The following is a 16893-nucleotide window of genomic DNA, read 5'->3' on the forward strand; positions in this document are numbered from 1 at the left end:
TTAATGATGTGCCAACCCATTTCCGAGTGTAAGCACAACTACATCATAAGTAGCGATAGGTAGATTTAAGTGGTCGAGAATTTCCGGCTGCGTTTTAAGCGCACAGCATGTGAAGGGAGGTCGGTGTACTAACTAATTCACGCACACCTGTTACATGGTTCAAATGGCTCTAAGGGCTATGGGACTTAACATCTGAGGTCATCAGTCCCCTAGACTTAGAACTACTTAAACTAATATAACCCAAGGACATCTCACACATCCATGCCCGAGGCAGGATTCGAACCTGCGACCGTAGCAGCAGCGCGGTTCCGGACTGAAGCGCTCGGCCACAATGGCCGGCTGCATACCTGTTAGACCACCGTTTTCCGTCAGAGGCAGATTGTGGAAGTATTGCGTGGCAGAACAGAGTTTTTGGCTGGTTCTTCCTCTTGATACAAACAGATATACTTCAGTTTAAGGTCCAAGCGACACAAAGCGTTGCTTGGGGATCCCAGTTAAGAGGGACGCCATCGATTTGTATTCAGAACATATCACAGTTACTAGTAGCGACCGTTTGGTACATGAAGCTGAGAAGGCCACCAGGGTAGCAAAAACTCGAGATTTGTGTACAGTACGTATCACAATTAATAAGGAAAACAGATACGTCTGAAAGTGTACGACGGGAAAGGAGAGGATGGGGGCGCCAAGTGAAAAGTCACCAGTAAGGAAAGGTGTTCTGGAACTGGCCCTGACGTACCTTACGGAATTTGTTGCTAGGTGCGTTTGTGCGATTTACATTGTTTTGTATAAATAAATCGGCAGCTAGTAATGTTTGCAGTAATATGATGCAGACGAGTAAAAGCCTGGTGAGATCGATCTTATACCTTATGTCTATGCCCTGTTTTTGTTACATAAACTAATTAATGTCTTATCACGACTATAAGGAGATGAAACGAATCCGCACTGTGGCTAATTTTAATTTACACGGCATTGTCGATTCTATTAAAAGTGTCAAAAATGTCTTTTATATTTGTGACTACACAGTGCAGTATGAACTACTAACACCTCAGAGACTTACTATGCGATCGCAAACAGGGGATAAAGACGCAAGGATTGGAAAGAGGAAGAACTTTATGGAGGGAAGTTTCACTGTATCTGAGCCGTGATGGCTCGTGTTCCCGCAATCATGTATTTTACATCCTGTTTTTAACGTACTTCCACCTCACTATTTTAATGTAAATGACTAATGTCACTGAGTTGCTGCTTTGCCTGACCATGAGCGGCGCTAGCAGTGCGTATCGATATATACCCTCTCGTAGTATCTTTGCTCGAGTGCTATTACTTCCCGATCGTTGTCTGTCGTGAGTTCGGGTCGCGAGTTCGGGTCTATCGGGAGTTGGAACGCGTCTGGAGCGCAGTCCAGACCTGCCAGTCGGGGAGTTGCAATGCGGCACCAGTGCAGTCGGGTTGGAGCAGCAGTGAGGTCTGCGTCGACAGGGCTCGCCCGACCATTGCCGCTACGCGTCACTTGAGCAGGGCCGCGGTCTTGGTGGATCAGAGGTCGGTCGTCCAACCGGACGACGCGCTTTGGCTCGCCGATCATTCATGAGTCGGCTGTGTGTGTGCATCAACTCCAGATTTTCTTCGTGTGTGCTTAGCTACTGTTGGGAGTCGTTTAGGTCTTCGTACACGTGTTTGTCGGGTTGTGTGTATAGTCGGCGTTATTTCCTTTGACAAGTTATTTTAAATGTTGTCGGCGTACTGCCTCTGAGAGATCGGTCGTCTCATCGAACGACGTGCAACTGGATCTCCGAGCGCTTCTGGGCCCCTTCAGTTGCCATCTTGTGGAACTCACGTCGGGCCTTTCCTGGTGCAGGGATGTCGTTTAGTCAGTGGGCGTGTTTCCTGTGGATGGTTGGGTCCGAGCCAGTATTTCCGCCGTCGTGTGTCTGGAAGTGAGTGGGAGACGCACCAGCAGTGCAGTCGTGACGGAGCAGCAGTCGCGGACGGACCAGCAGGCAGTCGGTCGTTGGTGCCGACCAAGGAGGATGTCTCCGCGCGGTGCAGTCGGCTGGGTCCTTGCGCAGTGTCGGAGCGTGTGTGGAGCTGTCCGATCACTACGAGCTTCGTGGTTCACCGACCCAGGACGTCAAAGTAGAGTAGTGGTTTCAACTACTCAAGCCACGTCTATTCATGTTGTGGTGGTTCGTTTCGGTGGTTCACTGTTGGGGAGGCTTTCCTGTGAGCAACTCCGAGTGTTTCTATTGCTGAAATTTAGCCGCCATGCGGTGCAATCAACTATATTGGTCGACTACAATTCGAGTGCACCAGCGGAATTTTCTGCCCTGGTCACTGACGTAAATTGAGGCAGTGTTCTTTTTGAGTGAAGTTAACGGTATTACCGTATTTCAAATTCACGTGTACCAGCGGAATTTTCTGCCTTCTGGCCGTTAGTGTTCCGGTTACCTGCCCTGGCCACTAACGTAAGCCGGCCGCGGTGGCCGAGCGGTTCTAGGAGCTCCAGTCCGGAACCGCGCGACTGCTACGGTCGCAGGTTCGGATCCTGGCTCGGTCATGGATGTGTGTGATGTCCTTAAGTTAGTTAGGTTTAAGTAGTTCTAAGTTCTAGGGGACTGATGACCTCAGATGTTAAGTCCCGTAGTGCTCAGAGCCATTTAAAGCACTAACGTAATTTCAGGCAGCGTCCTTTCCTCACCTGTTGTCGCTGTCAAACATGATGTGTAATTTTGACAGCTAATGCGTACTTCATTGTGGATTATCACCTTCGTAACCTTTTACACCTACATCTGCATTTATACTTCGCAAGCCACCCAACGGTGTGTGGCGGAGGGCACTTTACATGCCACTGTCATTACCTCCCTTTCCTGTTCCAGCCGCGTATGGTTCGCGGGAAGAACGACTGCCGGAAAGACTCCGTGTGCGCTCGAATCTCTCTTATTTTACATTCGTGATCTCCTCTGGAAGTATAAGTAGGGGGAAATAATACAGGGTGATTTAAAAAGAATACCACAACTTTAAAAATGTGTATTTAATGAAAGAAACATAATATAACCTTCTGTTATACATCATTACAAACAGTATTTAAAAAGGTTTTTTTTTCACTCAAAAACAAGTTCAGAGATGTTCAATATGGCCCCCTCCAGACACACGAGCAATATCAACCCGATACTCCAACTCGTTCCACACTCTCTGTAGCATATCAGGCGTAACAGTTTGGATAGCTGCTGTTATTTCTCGTTTCAAATCATCAATGGTGGCTGGGTGAGGTGGCCGAAAAACCATATCCTTAACATACCCCCATAAGAAAAAATCGCAGGGGGTAAGATCAGGGCTTCTTGGAGGCCAGTGATGAAGTGCTCTGTCACGGGCTGCCTGGCGGCCGATCCATCGCCTCGGGTAGTTGACGTTCAGGTAGTTACGGACAGATAAGTGCCAATGTGGTGGCGCTCCATCCTGCTGAAATATGAATTGTTGTGCTTCTTGTTCGAGCTGAGGGAACAGCCAATTCTCTAACATCTCCAGATACTGTAGTCCAGTTACAGTAGCACCTTCGAAGAAAAAGGGATCAAAAACGTTATTGGCTGAATTGGCGAACTAATGTTCAACTAAATGAAACTTTATAGCTCCCTTAATTCGCCGACAGATAGTGGTTAGCTCTGCCTTTTGTCGTTGCAGAGTTTTAAATTCCTAAAGTTGTGGTATTCTTTTTGAATCACCCTGTATATTCGATACCTCATCCAGAAACGCACTCTCTCGAAATCTGGACAGCAAGCTACACCGCGATGCAGAGCACCTCTCTTGCAGGGTCTGCCACTTGAGTTTGCTAAACATCTCCATAACGCTGTCACGCTTGCCAAATAACCCTGCGACGAAACGCGCCACTCTTCTTTGGATCTTCTCTTTCTCCTCTGTCAACCCGACCTAATACGGATCCCACACTGATGAGCAATACTCAAGTATAGCCACCTCCTTTGTTGATGGACTACATTTTCTAAGGACTCTCCCAATGAATCTCAACCTGGCACCCGCCTTACCAACAATTAATTTTATATGATCATTCCACTTCAAGTCATTCCGTACGCATACTTCCAGATATGTTACAGAAGTAACTGCTACCAGTGTTTGTTCCGCTATCATATAATCATACAATAAAGGATCCTTCTTTCTACGTATTCGAAATACATTACATTTGTCTATGTTGAGGGTCAGTTGCCACTCCCTGCACCAAGTGCCTATCCGCTGTAGATCTTCCTGCATTTCGCTGCAATTTTCTAATGCTGCAACTTCTCTGTTTACTACAGCATCATCCTCGAAAAGCCGCATGGAACTTCCCACACTATCTACTAGGTCATTCATATATATATTGTGAAAAGCAATGGTCCCATAACACTCCCCTGTGGCACGTCAGAGGTTAATTTAACGTCTGTAGACGTCTCTCCATTGAGAACAACATGCTGTGTTCTGTTTGCTGAAAACTCTTCAATCCAGCCACACAGCTGGTCTGATATTCTATAGGCTCTTACTTTATCAGGCGGCAGTGCAGAGCTGTATCGAACGCCTCCCGGAAGTCAAGGAAAATGGCATCAACCTGGGAGCCTGGGTCTTATGAACAAATAAAGCGAGTTGGGTCTCACATGATCGCTGTTTCCGGAATCCATGTTGATTCCTACAGAGTAGATTCTGGGTTTCCAGAAATGACATGATACGTGAGCAAAAAACATGTTCTAAAATTCTACAACAGATCGACATCAGAGATATAGACCTATAGTTTTGCGCATCTGCTCGACGACCCTTCTTGAAAACTGGAACTACCTGTGCTCTTTTCCAATCATTTGGAACCTTTCGCTCCTCTAGAGACTTGCGGTACACGGCTGTTAGAAGGGGGGCAAGTTCTTTCGCATACTCTGTGTAGAATCGAATTGGTATCCCGTCAGGTCCAGTGGACTTTCAAGTGTTGAGTGATTTCAGTTGCTTTTCTATTCCTTGGACACTTATTTCGATCTCAGACATTTTCTCGTTCGTGCGAGGATTTAGAGAAGGAACTGCAGTGCGGTCTTCCTCTGTGAAACAGCTTTGGAAAAAGGTGTTTAATATTTCAGCTTTACGGGTGTCATCCTCTGTTACAATGCCATTATCATCCCAGAGTGTCTGGATATGCTGTTTCGATCCACTTACTGATTTAACGTAAGACCATAACTTCCTAGGATTTTCTGTCAAGTCGGTACATAGACTTTTACTTTCGAATTCAATGAACGCTTCACGCATAGCCCTCCTTACGCTAGCTTTGACATCGTTTAGCTTCTGTTTGTCTGAGAGGTTTTGGGTGCGTTTAAATTTGCAGTGAAACTCTCTTTGCTTTCGCAGTAGTTTCCTAACTTTGTTGTTGAACCACGGTGGGTTTTTCCCGTGCTTCACAGTTTTACTCGTCACGTACCTGTCTAAAACGCATTTTACGATTGCCTTAAACTTTTTCCATAAACACTCAACATTGTCAGTGTCGGAACAGAAATTTTCGTTTTGATACGTTAGGTAGTCTGAAATCTGCCTCCTATTACTCTTTCTAAACAGATAAACTTTCCTCCCTTTTTTTATATTCCTATTTACTTCCATATTCAGGGATGCTGCAACGGCCTTATGATCACTGATTTCCTGTTCTGCGCTTACAGAGTCGAAAAGTTCAGATCTGTTTGTTATCAGTAGATCCAAGATGTTATCTCTACGAGTCGGTTCTCTGTTTAATTGCTCGAGGTAATTTTCGGATAGTGCACTCAGTATAATATCACTCGGTGCTCTGTCCCTACCACCCGTCCTAAACATCTGAGTGTCCCAGTCTATAGCTGGTAAATTGAAATTTACACCTAAGACTATAACATGATGATGAAATTTATGTGATATGTATTCCAGATTTTCTCTCGGTTGTTCTGCCACTAAAGCTGCTGAATCAGGAGGTCGGTAAAAGTAGCCAATTATTAACCTAGCTCAGTTGTTGAGTACAGCCTCCATCCATAATAATTCACAGGTACTATCCTCTTCTACTTCACTACAGGATAAACTAGTACCAACAGCGACAAACACACCGTCACCGGTTGCATGCAATCTATCCTTTCTTAACATCGTCTGTGCCTTTCTAAAAATTTCGGCGGAATTTATCTTTGGCTTCAGCCAGCTTTCCGTACCTATAACGATTTCAGCTTCGGTGCTTTCTATCAGCGCTTGAAGTTCCGGTACTGTACCAACGCAGCTTCGACAGTTTACGATAACAATACCGATTGCTGCTAGGTCCCCGCATGTTCTGACTTTGCCCCACACCCTTTTGTGTCTGAGTTCTCATGTACTGATTGATGGCAAGCAAGTCGGTCGGTCCGTGGCTGTCCCCTGGTTGGGTTCCGACGGATCAAGTGTAGTTGGGCTCACCACCTGTCTCACGTAAGTGAACGAGGGCAGACCGACCTCCCTGGAGGCTTTTGAGTGCCGTTGTCTTTATTGTCTTTCTCACCGGTGCTAAATTATGTTTTCAGCTACTTAAAATTTAAGGCTTATGGTTATATTTTTTTAAAAAATTTTGGAAAATTAATTGTGGGCTTTCAGCCTTGCAACCTTATTCTTAAAATTATCTTTCAACCTTAAACATTGCGGCCTTCTGCCTTTAAAAGATCATGGTAATCTATTTTAAAATTTTGAAACTTAATTGTGGCCTTCAGCCATTGGTATTGCGCCTTTCATATGTTTGTTCTATCTGCTTTGCCTTGAGGCTTTCCACTCAGCTGTGATACATGTTATTTTAATTATTTTATTTGCTATTTTAAGTGCATTTTATCTTGTTGATTTTTAAGATTTCTTGTTTGGAGGCCTTCAGCCGTGAAAGAGTTGCATTCGGCAAAGGTTCGGCTATGTGCCGCTTTGATTGTAAATGTGTTGTTAATAAATTATAATTAGAAGGTGAAACTGACCCCAACCTTATTTGGCCCTCTCCACAATCGTAATTACCTGTTCTGCCCAGCGGGTTTAGCGGGCGTATCAGTATCCAAAGCTCCAGCACAAAACTTTCTCCGTATTCCTATACAGGGTGTCCCATTTATTTTGACCACCCTAAATAACTGTTTGTCCAGATGCAAATTACAAAATGTTTCAAGCAAATGTTCTTTAGCCGTCAGGGGGACATCAATCAGCATGATTGCCTTCGTTGCAGCTTTGTTTTCTTACAAAGATATGAACAGCGGTATGACTTTTTTAAATGGCACCCTCCATTGTTTATTCGGTAATTCATTTAATTCATTTCTCTCCTAAAGACCTATTCAAAAATGTATCACAGTGTACCATTCACTGAAACACAACGTTATTAATTACATAGCACAACATTGACTTTGAGCCCGGGGTGTCAAACTCGTCCACTGGCTGGAGTTGTCCGAAATCAAATTAAAACCAAGTAAAAACATAACACAAAATTGACTTGGACTCTCATGTACCATTGCCCAGGAGTAGAACATTCAAAGGTGCTCTGAGTGGCGACCCTGGACCCCGATACAATGGTGCAATCGTTGAATGAAAGAATTATTTACTGCTTCCAGTGTTGCCTGCTAAGGAGAATTACAAGCAGGCACGATACGTTCCTGCACGTCCTCTGGAGTTGTTGGAATATCACGATAGACAACGTCTTTAAAGCATCCCCAAAGAAATAAGTCCAGAGGATTTAAATCAGGAGACCTATCAGGCTAAGTAACTGTTCCTCCTCGACCAATCCATCTGGCAGGATGCCTTCGGTTCCGAACACGACGTGCACGCAAGGCATTATGGGCTGGGCATCCATCGTGTTGATACCACATAAGTATTCTGATTCGTAGCAGCTCTTCATTCAGAAGAGGAGGAAGAATTCGTCTCAGGAAGTTGGTATACACTGTACCGTTTAGACTACCATTGATGAAATAAGGGCCAGTAATTGTAGTACCAAGCATCCCACACCAAACGTTAATTCTCCATTGACGCTGATGTTCCACCTGTCTAAGACATCATGGGTTGTCACTGGACCAATAATGCATTTTCCTTGTATTTACCTGTTCTTTCAGAAGGAACATTGATTGGTAAATAGGAGAAGAAGTTCGGGTTGGTGAGAATTCACTGCTGTGCCCACTGACAGAACTGTACACTATTGTGGAAATCATTCTCATGCAATTGTTGATGTAGGTGTACATAGTAAGGATGGAACCAGAGACGTGAAAGAATACAATGTACACTGGTTTTAGGAATGCCAATCTCATGTTCAAGCTCTCGTGTGCTCACATGTGGATTCATAGCAACGGAAGCGAGAATAGTAACTTCGGCAGCTTCGTCTGTGCGAATGCTTCGCCGATTGCGCTGTCGTGGGTTGAAATTTCCCGTTCCCTGAAGAGTCGCAACAATGCGAGAAAACATCCGTCGGGAAGGTGGGTTCTTGTCAGAATATCGCTCCCTCTACAGTTCCGCAACCGGCCGGAGTGGCCTAGCGGTTCTAGGCGCTTCAATCTGGAAGCGCGCCACCGCTACGGCCGCAGGTTCGAATCCTGCCTCGGGCATGGATGTGTGTGATGTCCTTAGGTTAGTTATGTTTAATTAGTTCTAGGTTCTAGGGGACTGATGACCTCAGATGTTAAGTCCCGTAGTGCTCAGAGCCAGCCTGCGTAGCATTTCGCCTACCTTCAACAACAACAATAATAGAAACGTTATGTCGACGCTGTTTGTAGGGAGGACAGCCTTTACTGAAAGCCTACACTACACAACAGTATTTAAAAGGACTACATTACTGTACTAAATGTATCCGTACATAAGACAACAGTATTGCAATTGCTGTTCTGCTAACTTACATTCCCCATAGATGAGTAGCATTTCTACCTTCTCTTCGTTGGTGTACAGTCTAGTCACACAACTCTTCAACTGACGATGGTTGACGGAATGACGGGTGTGCATTTTACTTATGTTTACATTTGTCCTCTGTCAACATCACCACGTGGATGTATTTAATTAGCCTGAGTACCTGCACTAAGCGTTTCAGTGAATGATACACTGTGACACATTTTTGAATACGTCTTTAGGAGAGGAAATGAATTACAGAATAAAAAATACAGGGTGCCATATAAAAAAGTCATACCGCTGTTCATATCTTTGCAAAAAACAAAGCTGCAACGGAGGCAGTCATCCTGACTGATGTCCCCCTGACGGCTAAAAAACATTTGCTTGAAACTATTTGTAATTTTCATCTGGACAAACAGTCATTTGGAGTGGTCCTGTATAACATTCATGTCACCGATATCGATCTGCTGTTATACGTTTTTGTGAAGTAAATTGTCAATTGCGACAACGGTCGCAACAAGAATGGAAGACGATTCCAAAGGATATTGGAGGTGTTGAAATATATGACAACGCAAATAATATTTCACACTACTACCCTGCCACTTCACAGAACTATTTTTTCTAGAAAGTAACTGTATTTACGCATTTTGTACCTGAGGATAACCATTTACTAAGGATCACATACGTACAGCTCTTCACGAACAGTTCAAGCTTTCTTAAAATTTTAAAATTCTTTGTTTTGGCTGGTTCATGCGGAACTCCTATATAGTTATTAATGCTGGTGTTATGTACCGGTCACAAACATAGAACTTTCTGGACCCTGTAAAGCTATTGCAAATAATATACTCTAAACATAAGTGTAGATTGTCACTTACAGTTTTTCCCCGGCATTGAGTCACAATATCGCTGGCACCGTCTTGTGAACCTGGGAGGTACCTAAGCGATGTGCAGCACACATTCAGACATACTATGATGCAAGATTTGTCAGCATGTCTTCTGCTGCCGAAGGCAGAAAGCGCTCTGCTTAGCAACTCGCAGCGTTATCTATCAAACGCTTATCGGTGATTTCCACGTCTTCGACAAGCGGAATAGATAGCGCAATGCAATTACAAATGTGCCGTAGTCGACTGCAGCGTCATCTTTTACTGATGCGTGTTGTTGACTCAGAACTGCAAAGGTCAGTCTTGTCTTATACAAGCATCGATTGTGACCATACAGCACAGGCTCTCAATGGTAAGAGTGACACACTGTTGCTCTGTTTTTGTGATAAGATAACTTCAAATAGCGTCTGTATTACACACACACACACACACACACATATATATATATATATATATATATATATATATATATATATATATATATATACAGGGTGTCCCAGCTATCTTGTCCACCCAAAATATCTTAGGAACAATAACAGCTATTGGAAAACGACTTTCACCGGTATCAATGTAGGGCTGGGGCCCATGTCCTGAGGCTCAGGCGTGAACCCCATGCTGCCCGTAATCGCGATGTGATTAACATGCGTAATCACACTTCCAGATTTATCAAGAGGTCCGAAACGAATAATACGGTCTGCTGCCATCCTGCAGCATGGGGTTCACGCCTGAGCCTCAGGACGTGCGCTAGCGGCGCATGTCGGGTGTTTCAAGCGTCAACTTCGCGTCTCAATATCTCGGGATGTAATGGGAATATTGCGATGCAATCAAGGCCATTGTGTATGTGCTTTGTCATGCTATGGATTGCTGAAGAAAAAATATAGGAGGTCCATTTAAAAAAACATAAGTTTGTGTTAAAAAACACATATGCTTTCGTTTTAGAATGTTTCCAAATATGTACGTTCATGGGCCCCAGCCCTACATTGATACCGGTGAAAGTCGTTTTCCAATAGCTGTTATTGTTCCAGAGATATTTTGGGTGGACAAGATAGCTGGGACACCTTGTATATATAGTGTGTTGTCACCGCCAGACACCACACTTGCTAGGTGGTAGCCTTTAAATCGGCCACGGTCCGTTAGTATACGTCGGACCCGCGTGTCGCCACTATCAGTGATTGCAGACCGAGCGCCGCCACACGGCAGGTCTACAGAGACTTCCTAGCACTCGCCCCAGTTGTACAGCCGACTTTGCTAGCGATGGTTCACTGACAAATTACGCTCTCGTTTGCCGAGACGATAGTTAGCATAGCCTTCAGCTACGTCATTTGCTACGACCTAGCAAGACGCCATTACTAGGTACTATTGATGCTGTAAAACATGTACCGTCAAGAGCGATGTTCACCAATTATGGATTAAAGTTAAGTATCCCAGCAGCAATGTACGTTTTTGGCTATTCTCATTTCCGTGTCCTGTTCCAGACCTCACGTCAGCCTGCGTGAGCTTAAACGCGTGCCTTTCGGCTTCCTCCTAGTGGGTTGGCTGTCTTGCCAATCCACAAAATATAGGGTGTTACAAAAAGGTACGGCCAAATATTCAGGAATCATTCCTCACACACAAATAAAGAAAAGATGTTATGTGGACATGCGTCCGGAAACGCTTAATTTCCATGTTAGAGCTCATTTTAGTTTCGTCAGTATATACTCTACTTCCTCGATTCACTGCCATGATTTCATACGGGATACTCTACCTGTGCTGCTAGAACATGTGCCTTTACAAGTACGACACAACATGTGGTTCATGCACGATGAAGCTCTTGCACATTTCAGTCGAAGTGTTCGTACGCTTCTCAACAACAGATTCGGTGACCTATGGATTGGTAGAGGCGGAACAATTCCATGTCCTCCACGCTCTCCTGACCTCAACCCTCTTGACTTTCATTTATGGGGGCATTTGAAAGCTCTTGTCTACGCAACCCCGGCACCAAATGTAGAGACTCTTCGTGCTCGTATTGTGGACGGCTGTGATACAATACGCCATTCCCCAGGGCTGCATCAGCGCATCGGGGATTCCATGCGACGGAGGATGGATGCATGTATCCACGCTAACGGAGGACATTTTGAACATTTCCTGTAACAAAGTGTTTGAAGTCACTCTGGTACGTTCTGTTGCTGTGTGTTTCCATTCCATGATTAATGTGATTCGAAGAGAAGCAATAAAATGAGCTCTAACATGGAAAGTAAGCGTTTCCGGACACATGTCCACATAACATATTTTCTTTCTTTGTGTGTGAGGAATGTTTCCTGAAAGTTTGGCCGTACCTTTTTGTAACACACTATATATATCTGTGTGTGTGTGTGTGTGTCTGTGTGAAAAATAAGCAATTTCAGCGAAATTTGTAGGTAACACGGAAGAAACTTCTACATCTTCGAAGCATGTCGATGTCGTATATTACACTGAAAAGGTTGATTTCAATCCTGCTTGAGGTGTGCATTCTCAGTGACTGGGAAAATAGTTATTTTTATCATTTAATGTTACAGTTTTTAATGACTATACATTAAAATCACAAATTCAAACAGTTTTCTTTGGGACACCATTCGTTTTACGCATCACATTTTTTTTTTTTTGTTTTTTTTTTTTTTTGTTTTCACCAGTGAATTATTCTATCCACGAATTACCATTCTTGATTGTTATGTCCCATTCATTTGACACAAAATATGTTCCAGCTAAGAATTTGTCTAGTAAGAGAACGGCTGAAAATCGGAGTGCGAAATCCGACGAATACCGTGATTGTCTCAGTAGCTCCTGGTCCCTCAAATCACTCTCTTTCTCTTTGTCGATGTTTGCGGGTAGATGAATTGTCCTTCTAACAGATGACTTCTTACTTTTGCAAGCCAGGCCGCTGCAAATGTTTTCTTCACGTAGTTGACAGAGAAGACTTTCGTTGTATCCCGCAGTTATTGTACTTCACTTTGAAGGTAAATTAATGAGAAAAACTCTTTTTACTCCTCAGAATACACCAGCCACAGCCTTTGCGGTAGACGAAATCAACCTCGGATTGTTATCCCAGGGCCACTGATTCTCACCCTTGGCAGTAGTTGGTATTTCGTTTCGGTACACCGCCTAGCATAAATCCATGAAAGGTCAGTCCATAATACATTATGATGCGTTTTTATGTTACAGTTTATCAAATTTCCAGCGTGTTATTCTAGAGAGGTTTTGGCATACATTTCAGCAAGAGTTTTCTTATAATTATCCTGTTGTAGGAAGCAATAATTTCAATGATTATATTTTGATTGTGGGAAATATAAGTAAATTTGCCATTCTTAGTTGTTACTATAACATACTTTATTTTCATGGAGTATTCCATAATTATACAGTATAATTTTCTGTACATTTACTTTTACAAATAACACATTTCATATAAATTAAAGCAGAATCCTACAGTTTTAAGACTCATTTAGCGTTTGTCGTAATAAACTATTTAATTATCATCTGCCGCAATCCCATTTCAACATTTGCACCGATACACGGTGACAAATAGTGTCTAGTGATAGAAGAGAGGAGTTTATTTACGTCATTGACTCTGCAACAACGGGATTCACTTAGGCTTTAACATTTCTTCATAAGCACACCAAAAACTGTAAATAATTTATTCCTTTTAAAAATCTACACTATTTGTCGCCAGAGGGGTATAAAAAACTACCATACTCACTATTTCTTCGACTTGAAAATCATAAACAACGTTTAGGGTGGGCGAATCTGAGCAGCTTTCCACGAAAAATGGAAATGAACGGATAAGAATATTACTGAAACAACACATGCAAGATAGCAAGATTCACAGACGAAGATCAACAAAATAAATTTACTGTATGTGTAAGTGTGAAGGATACTAACGGATCTGATACTCGTGGGATAACAGTGGAGAAAAATAGGAACCAACGTAATGAGCTACCAATATCGTGGTTTTCTTGTATCGGTCAGCAACTTCAGAAGTACTTTCAGAGACCATAACTATACTGCTGGAAAGTTTTGAGTTGTAAAAAATTGAACGTATCGTTATAATGCACGGTATATTTTGCGATACAAAATTGTTCACATATAGACCTTGAGAATCCTATTGTGTTCTGTGATTCTCAACATTAATATTTAAATAAAAACTTCTTATTAAAAATAGGATTCTTAGATGCTTAATCAGGAAGACAATATTTAACATTTAGCATTCTATAAATCTATAATAACGTAATGAATGCATGTCAGACTGCTTAGAATGAAATAAAGTTTTTCGATAAGAAAACATTTATCGGTTCTCTCCCAGAGGGCTATCAACTTATAATGTAACAGCAGAAAACTAATGAAATGGAGATCTAAGAGGTCAAAATTTTTTATAGTTCTAACTACATGTAATTACAAATACTGATAATAATTAAGAAAAGGAAAACTCCAGTCGTTGCGCCCGTTAGAGGAATCTTTATTAACCTACGTGAATTTTATTCGTTACCATAAATCAGAAGGATGAATGAAGTACAGCCGGATCCACTCACGTCTTATAGTGAAGAAAAGACATCGCTAAGAATGGCTTGGAATAATTTGAAAAATGTCAATTTCGCTGATCTATTCCTCGAAAGTTGTGTTCTGGATTACATGGTAGATGTTTGCGGTTAACTATAATGTTCTACTTTTCAAAAACTTAAATCTATTTGAATTCGCACAAGTGGCTGATCAAGAATACGAATTCCTTACGAATGACTATCTTTATTTTTAGTTTGCTAACGGAACTTTCTTGCACCATATTTGCATTAGTTTTTCGTAAGGAAAGTCATAAAAAATATTGTGAAATTTACGTTACTTCTTTTCAGTGGCTACAGAGGCTTTCATTCGACTTTTTGTCTTTAGCTAGTTGGAACTGACGCAAATTATTACTATAATTTTACTAACGATGACTCTCTTCTTAATATTACGCTTTGGAAGCTATAATTAACTACAAACTGTTTAACGACTGTTTTGCGAATACTGTTTATGAATTAATCGTTTGGAAAGAAAGGTTTAAAAAGGTCTAATCCAATACTTTTTTATCTTCCTTCAACACTGTCCACAGAAGACGCGAAAGTTGATCGACAAAGTATTTAGCATTTTACTCTCCTATGCATTAGTTTTCAAAGCACGAACAGTAATCGTTGAAAAATGTATGGAAGTATTTTCGACGTGTCTGTGGAAGCTGTAAACAAAATACCATCTAATTCTACAACAAACGTTTACATGTACTTATGAGTGAAAATTGTAACATGAATATCGTGCTGGTAGTTTGGTTCAAACCGGAAACAAAACTGCAAAACAGTCGACGGCGACGGAGCACGTCAATTAAACAAAGAAATGATTACTATGTTTACCTACAGTTACAGCGAAGTATCGGGCAGTAAATTTGAAAAGTGTGTGTCTCTACAGGACTTCCAAATAAATTACAACATAACACTTTACACTTTCAGAGAATTTGTTTGCACGAATGGGTATTTGCTTATACTTATTATACGACTAGCAACCAATTGTGCACATTATAAAATCAATTTATAGGCTACAAAACAACAGTAGGATCCATTAGAAGTTGTTCTGCACCATTATTGCAAGGCCGCGTCACGATCTATTAACACTCACTCGTCGTTAGAGGTTCGTAATATAATACTCACGTATGGATCTATTTTTATCGTTATCTAAGTTTTCGTGGAAGTTGCGGTTCAGCAGATAAATAAAACACAACTCATCACAGTATCACAAGGTCGAAACCAGGCGAGAGAGATAACGCCACTGCTGAGGAGCCATGCGGGCACGTTATTTCCCTCTGGACGCCGTTACTTTCAGGGACGGCGCTTCTAGTTTTGCGAGACGAACAGCCGATTGAGACAGTGTCAGCAGCCCGGATCCCGGAGGCCCGTTGCCCCCTGGCGACCGCCGGTCACAGCGGCAGAGGGCGCCTCCGCCCCCGCGCCGCCCGCCGTCACTGCCGGCCGGAGTGTCGGTGCCGCAGCACGGTGTCCATGATCCACTGCTCGTACATGGCGACGCGCGTGTACACCCCCGGCGTGTTGCGGCGCCCGCAGCCCACGCCGAAGCTGATGACGCCTACCTGGTACCAGCGGCCGTTCTGCTCGCAAACCAGAGGTCCGCCGCCGTCACCCTGCACCACAGAAACACACATCTGTAATTCCACAGTCCCTTCCGTAATGATTTGTTACGATTACGTACACCGGGGGTGCCCAACTCGCGGACCGTGGGCAGAATACTGTAATGTATTGATTATTCCTTGCTACTGTAGTGTTATCTTGAAGCTGTGAGAAAGGAGGACGGGCGTTCCATGGCGCAGAGGCGGAGACGATGTTGAGGGCAGACGAAACTAGGAGAGTTATTGTTACATGAAGTAAACAGTAAGGGGAGAGCCTTCCTCTTCAGGGAATTAACATGTAACTTTATATGTCGTCTAGACGCTGTAGCAGGTTGTCAGCGTCGAACTTTGTAACCAACAGGCAAGTACTAGTATATAAAGCCAGTTTGATACTAGCCCTGAGAACAGCAACGTCAGTAGACTCACAAGGGTTAGAAAGAGAGCGAAAACGCCAAAAACTGTTGACCTAGCAGTCCCTACTCCTGGGAGCCCGAGGGGCGGGGCTAAATGACGTATAACAATAATGTTGCAAGCCTTATTTGGCAGAGCAGTTACGTTTAGCTTTCAGCTGAGCAATGTTGATACCAAATACGGACTTAGTTAGTGCAACTGCATTAACATCCCCCCCCTTAGGAGCAGTAGACGGGACCTAACTAAACCGTGATTGGCAGGCACCTGCAAGAGACCTATGGGATTGTCTGGGTGGCTTAAAGTGGGAAAAACAGTGCCCCCACACGACTCTTTAAAACCGCTAGATTCCGCATTTTGGCAGAGTTCTCAGTCAGACGATATGGGCGCCGAATCCGCGTCCGTCAGCTCCAGCCTCGGTCCAGCTCCGCGTATGTCTGCGCTCTCTCTCTCTCTCGGAGTGCCTCAGTGAACAGTGTAACAGTCATTATGTTTTGTTTTGCAACTAAGTTGTTGCCTTAAGATACTGCTAGTGTTTCCTACTGTGGTTAGCATCCACTCCTGGGACTTCTGCACTGGCTTCTGTTGTAACAGTGTTATTCATGGTTTTTCTAAGCCTAGAACTAGCCT

At 43.1% G+C, this 16893-nt stretch overlaps 1 protein-coding gene across 1 annotated transcript in view; it reads right to left on the reverse strand.

Moving 5' to 3' along the window:
- Window positions 1–13028: 13028 nt before the first annotated feature.
- The window catches only part of LOC124605779 (chymotrypsinogen 2-like), a 424134-nt gene continuing 420269 nt past the window's right edge, over window positions 13029–16893 (reverse strand). The window contains exon 8 of the mRNA XM_047137664.1: window positions 13029–15870. Within this exon, the coding sequence (XP_046993620.1) occupies window positions 15691–15870 (180 nt within the window). The 3' untranslated portion in view covers window positions 13029–15690. The remainder of the gene's footprint in view (window positions 15871–16893) is intronic.

The sequence above is a fragment of the Schistocerca americana genome, chromosome 3 (assembly GCF_021461395.2).
Source record: "Schistocerca americana isolate TAMUIC-IGC-003095 chromosome 3, iqSchAmer2.1, whole genome shotgun sequence".
Taxonomy (NCBI): Eukaryota; Metazoa; Arthropoda; class Insecta; order Orthoptera; family Acrididae; genus Schistocerca; species Schistocerca americana.